This window comes from Phaethon lepturus, unplaced genomic scaffold (genome assembly GCF_000687285.1).
Source record: "Phaethon lepturus isolate BGI_N335 unplaced genomic scaffold, ASM68728v1 Scaffold57990, whole genome shotgun sequence".
NCBI classification, from domain to species: domain Eukaryota; kingdom Metazoa; phylum Chordata; class Aves; order Phaethontiformes; family Phaethontidae; genus Phaethon; species Phaethon lepturus.
Window position 1 is genome coordinate 6,936 of NW_010513749.1, and position 6,493 is coordinate 13,428.

The following is a 6,493-nucleotide window of genomic DNA, read 5'->3' on the forward strand; positions in this document are numbered from 1 at the left end:
GAGTGTGCCCTATTTCTGGGGGCATTCAGTAAAATGGATATTAGAATTAAGTTGTACATGCTTATACATGACATTTAACGTCTATATCTTCCCTGCCTTATGCCCTTGCAATTGCATTGACAGGAGCTACATTAGACTAATTGCATCAGGATTTGGTCTTGTGCATATGTACCGCACAGATTTGTGTGTTTGGGACAGCACTGTAGCGATGATGATGCAAATAACGTAGCTGAGGTTTAATATTTTGTTTCCTGTTTTAGGATATGATGATGTTTCAGAAACAAACTTGAGACCTTATAGTGTTCATTCTGCTAAACATGTGCAAGAGAATCGTCCTGTGCCCATTCGCAGAAAAAGAAGCATTGGTAAGAAACAAGCTATTTGTACTTAGGGAGTAAAAACAGAGGGGGTGCTTTTGGTCAGCCAAGCAGGACATTTCACTGGAAAAATGTGACACGCACAAAGGAAAAAGGCCATTTCTAGTTTCTGCCTTTCTTTTTGCACAAAACAAGCCGTTGCCTGAGAAGCTGTCTTCTGGAGGATGTCCATAGGAGACAGACAAGCACAAATTCTTTACATTCACTTTCTTGTTGCAGCATGTTAGAAGGCTAGACCTTGGTTAGAAAATGCTGTGATATTCAATGTATAATTCATGGGGTGGGGAACAACCACAGCAGTGTGCTTTAAAAAACATCAACAGTTGGTAGAGTTTTCAGTACAGAAGCTCCACAAAAGGAAACAGCTTGACTCTTTATTCAAAAGAAGAAAACAGTTTATCCAAAAAATTAAAAGCCATTGACTGAAACGCTGGGGCATTGATTTCCATCATTGTGTAGGGCACCAGGCATGTTTACAGGGGATTTTTTTCTTATTAAACTATAATGATGGTGATCCAACGAAGCCCAAATACAAATTTAAAGAGTTATTAATGAATTATGGAATAGGATTTGTATGCAGTGCTTGTTCATCTTATTAGATCTGAGTGTTTTACCATTCCATTTGACTGTGTAAAAGATCCACGATCTTCTCTATTATAGGTAATTCAGAGTCAATATATTTCTACTTTAAGCTACGGTGGTACACAGGAGATAGCACAACATGCTGTCAGCATGGATTTGCAGTGTGAATTGGCAAGCATGCTCGTCACACTGAATGCCTCTAGAGAACAGCGGTTCTGAAACAGTCTGCTACACTTGGCACCGTACTCTGCAAGGTGCTGAATGCCTCCCCATAAAAGTCAGTGGGAATGCACATGCTCAATAACTTGTAGGAGTTGCCAGTTATCTTGCAATATTGGATCAATTAATTGTCTTGAGTTCATGGTATTGGGGATTGAGATGAGGAATTTTCACTCTATTTAGCTGGCTTAAATGCATCTCTTTCAAGACTAAGCCTAGATTTTCATGTTACAGTCACAAGCCAGTTCTGAACTTCTTGTACTTCAGAAGTAACTGAAGAAGTGCAGGCAGTATTCCAGTTCCCTGACACAACTAACCCAAAGCTAGCACTGCTTCCACTCTAAGGCAAAAAAAATCCAAGCTGCCTTCTAAGACCTTGTCATCAAACAAGTTGTCCCTGCAGTTGCTGTTATTTTCTGGACCATTTTGAATTGTCAGCTTGACTTCTTAGGCAGTCTCGAGGTTGAGAATGATGCATGGTCTGGATTTTCCATGGCAGCATCATGCAGCAGCAAGAGCTTCTCTTTCTGATCCTCATGTGGCTGAAATGGTTGTCTACAAGCTCACCTTACCCGAGCTCAGCAGGATATTGATTTAGCTGAAAATGACACTGCAGGTTCTTAGGTCATGCTACTCTTGTGGTTTTGCCTCATGCAAAAAACAACAAATAAAGCCCAGCTTATACAAACCTTTGATAACTTCATTCAGAAAAATGGCAGTTGCCCTTCGGCAGATGGACCAGATCCCCGATGCGGGGATGTTAAGGTTTTACAAGTGGAAACCCAAACTCCGAAGTTTCAAGCTGGCGCAGGTTGTTGCCCAGCTCAGTCAATCTGGGTGTGGTATAAATATCCTCAGCACAACTTCTGTGGAGGTATTTGTCAGGTATTGCAAGTTGGTGTGACAATGCGTGTGCAACGATGGCCCCACCGTTGTAAAATAACAGCTGCTGTTACTCAGTTGCCATGAGGCTGTATTCGAGGATCGTCTAATCTGGAGAAGCCCCTGGCTTGCCGTCACTTCTAAAGAGCCAGAATTGCCTTATCTAATGGTATGTGCTCTGAGCTATGTTGGGAGCCGGGCCATTGTAAACCCTCACTTTAGGGTTGGCTTTTGGGAGTGAGTTAAGGTAGCACACAACAGCTTAGTGGTAGGCAAACAACGGTACCCGGCACCGGCTTGTCAGTGAGCAGTGGGAACGAGAACACCCTCTCAACCCGCCAGCTACGGGTGCCACTCATTAATCGACGGTGTAAAGTATCTGGGTGCTCTGAGGTGAGAGCAGCTGCTCACCTGGAAGTGTGAATTTCTTGTGTCCGCAGAGGAAGCCATCCCGGCTGTCTGCAAAACACGGACGGTTATATACGAGATACCTCGGAGTCAGATTGATCCCACCTCTGCCAACTTCCTGATATGGCCGCCCTGCGTGGAGGTGAAGCGTTGCACTGGCTGTTGCAACACCAGCAGTGTGAAATGCCAGCCATCGCGGATACACCACAGAAGCGTCAAGGTGAGCAAATGGTGGCTGTGGAGCCCTGAGAGGGTCCCCTTAAGTCTGAAAACTCAAGTATTCTCGTGGCTGTTCTGTGTGACCTGGATCTTTATTATCCATCCTCGTAGCCACAGGATCCCATACCATGCTCCTCTCCATTTTGAGTGAGCAGATGGCCTTTTCAAGTTATGTGATCACTGGAAAATCTTGGGTTTGGATTTGATTTTCACAGGATTCCCTTTAGGTTTTTCTTCCTTTGTAATGAAAATAAAGTTGATTGTGTCTTTCCCATGATCTGGCACAGTACAAATCTTAAAGTTAAGAAGATAAAATGACTCAAGGGGCCTTGGACTTAAAAAAAATAAATAAATCACAGTATGGAATGCTGTTTTCTTAATTAAATATTATGCAGCCTAAATTGGGCTTTTATATTTGACAACATAACACTTTTGATCTGAAAAAATGTGTTTCAAATTATCTTACCCCAGGGATAGAAGACTCAACGGCTTCATGCTGTATTTACTCATTAGACAAAATCCCTGTTGCAATTTTCCAGTAAATATTACGTGAAATATTTCTTATGTTCATTCGGCTTCACTGTGTTCTAATTTTTATCAGTATTTGAACAAGTAATGTTGATTTACATCTGCATGTAGGAGATTAGACTTACACTTAGCATTTACATTGTTAAGACTCTGAGTTCTTGTTGCCCTCAGTATTTTAAGAGCAGAATTTAAAAAACCCAACACATTCTTGAACATAAAATTGCCCAGCACAACATACTGATCACTGTACTTGCAGTGGATTTCTTATCTAGAAAGGTGCTGTTAACCCACGTAGCGCTGTATATCCTAAACACAAAATATGGCGTCTCAGCCAGTTCATTGTTTTTCATACACACAGGCACGCATCTGAGCAGGATTCCTTTTTCTTTTCCATTTCTGAACATCTGAAAAATGTTTTCACACCCAAATAAGCTGGAGAAACATCTGAACAGATTTCCTCAGTCTTTCAAAAAATAATTGTACTTTACACTTGCTTGCTGCCCTTCCTTTGGGATGATAAAATGAGGAAAAAATTTGGATCAATAATTATTTGAGGGCTGAGAACAAACTGGGGAAGTTGAAGCACTACTATTCTAAGCCGTTCAGAGTAGAGGCTAAACAGCGAAGTGCCTCAGGGTTATGATACCTAGTGCTGTTGCCTTTGGGTTTGATACAGCTTCCAGTTAATTTTGTGTAGCAACTAATAAGTACAAAGCAGCTGGAGATGCCCAGCAGAGTTGAGCCGTGTATTGTGAACTTGCTGTTGGTACTTGTGTGTGACATTGCAACCCTGTGCTTGTTTCCTACCCCTGCAGTGATGGGGAAGATAGAGATGGAGAGGTCTGGCTGTTGAAGTCCCCTGCTGCTGGGGATGCTGTGGGTTCCCTAGAAGCTGCAGACTCCACTACTGGCAGCAGCTTTGCAGGATGTCATTGCTGGGGCTGCTTCCCCAGCGCACCACCATGTTAAAGGAGTCTTAGTTTCTCATTTAGTCTGCTGATACGGTTTTAGTGCTTTTAGATTTGCATTCATTTTAGTCAGGCGCAAGCTAAAAGTAGGCTCAGCTGAGCAGCTGCTTCTTGTGGCTGTGTAAATATATTGCCACCAGCAATATCAATATACGTCAGCCAGCTTTGGGGGACTTTTTTTTTTTTCCCAAGCTCCAAGACTGCTCCAAACAGTCATTAAGTAGAAGGGGGGAAAAAAGGACAAGAGGTCAAGCAGGAACAGGATGTTCATTGTAAAGGTTGTAGGCTGACCCCACTGTCACACCAGAAATCTCTGAACAGTATCCATATTTATGCCCTCCAGAGTCAGATCTGCTTGTAGCTTTGATATATTTGATGGTTTTATGAGCCTTTTGCCAATCCTACGTTGAGAGCTGAATGTCTGCTCATGCCATTAAGTAGCTGGCCCAGAGTGAGGGTCGCTGGAAAGGTAGGGAGAGCGGCTTTGGAGAGCCTTCTCAGCCATTCCTGCAGCGCGGTTGGAAAGCCGTCTTGTGTTTTCCCCTGATGTCAGGCTGCATAAAAGCCCTCTTTTGATTAAACATTGAAAAGGCTTTCCCCACTTCCTCTTCATTGACAAGGTAGTGAGATCATAGCTGGCCCATTCACACTAGAAAAATGTTCACCCAGAAAGGTCAGCAAGTGGGTTTGCATCATCCAACGGGCGAAAGCAAAGGGTGTTTTCTTTGTCTCACTGAGGGCCACTGTAGTCATGGTTAAAAGACAGCTGTGGCAGTGTGGGAGGAGCAGCGGAGGTGCTTGTTTTGGGGCATTCCTTTCTTGGGAACAGGATTCAAAGGCTGTAGGGTTCAGGGATGTCCTTACTTCGCCTTCACTGCGCCTTGGTCAGTGAAGTACCATTAATGGGCTTGTGGAATTTGAGCTGTAAGGAGGCTCCAAGCCAGGGGTGTTGGTGGCACAGCTTCCCCGAAACGGGTCCTCTAAGGTTTCCCTTTCATGGGGTGGGTTAGTAAAAGGTGGGTTTGCCCTGCACCGTAACAGAGCGAGCCCATGAGACCACAGCCTCCAGGTCCTAAAGACATCTCTATTCAGCAAGCTGTACCTGTGCAGCACTGCGAGAATCGGACTGAAATAAAGCGGCCGGTTGGGAGCTGCTCTTTGACAGGAAGGAAAGAATTGCATTTCTCTCCTGATAGAGTAATGGTGACAAGGATCAGTGAGTTAGGGGTGTTGGTGTCTATTACAGATATGTTCCCCTGTCTGCAAAAGCATTTCGGTAACGTCTGCAGATCCTGTTGCTTCTGCACAGCGAGACCAAGTATTTACCAAGTACCAGGTCATAATTTATTTGGGGTGGTTTCTGAACTGAGTCTTCCCAAGAGGTTTCTCATAATGTTGAGCATGATGTTCTTTGTGTATTTGGTCACAGGAGCCAAAAAACGGTTAATGTTATAGAGCAAATCCTGCCTATACTGCTAATTTTGAATATCCAAGCTGAGTATGACGGTTGTTTGCAGCAATACTCATTTCCAAACTAAGAAACAAAAGCTAAATCAGTCCATCTACCTCAGCTTTGCCTTCTGCTTGGCCTTGAGCCATAGCCATACCATCTTTAGCCATTTCTGAATATTCAATGTTGAGCTGATTTGCAGAAATTTAACCTGGTGTATTCTTACAGTAAATTAATATAAGGGAAAGACGCAGAGAAAAGGAGCTGGAAAGGAAGGAACGCAGGAGCAGCTCCTCAGCTGTCATCTGGGAGTTGTTTGGAGAGGTTTTGAAGAGAGATGGAAAAAAATGCAGGAATTCAAAATGAGTTGCTCAGCAGCTGAACTGGCAGAGCTACCCAGCCTCTGAAGAGGTTAAAAAGGCCTTGCAGAACAACTTGGCGTGTGTAGGTAATGTGTCTGTATGTAATGTTTGCAGGTTTAAGAACATTTTTCTTCAGTGACTGTTTCTATCGTTAGGATAAACAGTGCTTTTGATTTTAGCTGTGGCTTAACTTAACTGTGCTTACTGCCAGCACCTGGGTGGGACCTTTAGGCAGGACCAGCTGACAGGTATCAAGGGTCAATTTAAGAATGGGAGAATCAAGGGAAACCCCGATACAGGTGAAGACAAGATGGAAAACCAGAGCGAGCTGCCCTCCGAGTGTGAGAGGAACCCCGCTGTTGCAAGTTGCCTGACAGAGGGCAAGGCTTGGCTGCTCCTGCTTGCAGACAAGAGGACGTAGAGACACCCCCCCCCCGGCCGTTCCCCCCCGGGGGCGGGTAGCGGGTTTACTACAGCACCCTCCAGCTCTACCCCTGG

At 44.1% G+C, this 6,493-nt stretch overlaps 1 protein-coding gene across 1 annotated transcript; it reads left to right on the top strand.

Moving 5' to 3' along the window:
• Positions 1 to 260: 260 nt before the first annotated feature.
• PDGFA (platelet-derived growth factor alpha polypeptide) lies at positions 261 to 6,416 on the top strand (the record flags this gene model as incomplete). The annotated part of the gene is made up of 3 exons (XM_010290763.1): positions 261 to 365; positions 2,501 to 2,745; positions 6,207 to 6,416. Coding segments are annotated over 3 exons (560 nt in total), but the record flags the coding sequence as incomplete, so codon positions are not given.
• Between the last annotated feature and the right edge of the window lie 77 nt (positions 6,417 to 6,493).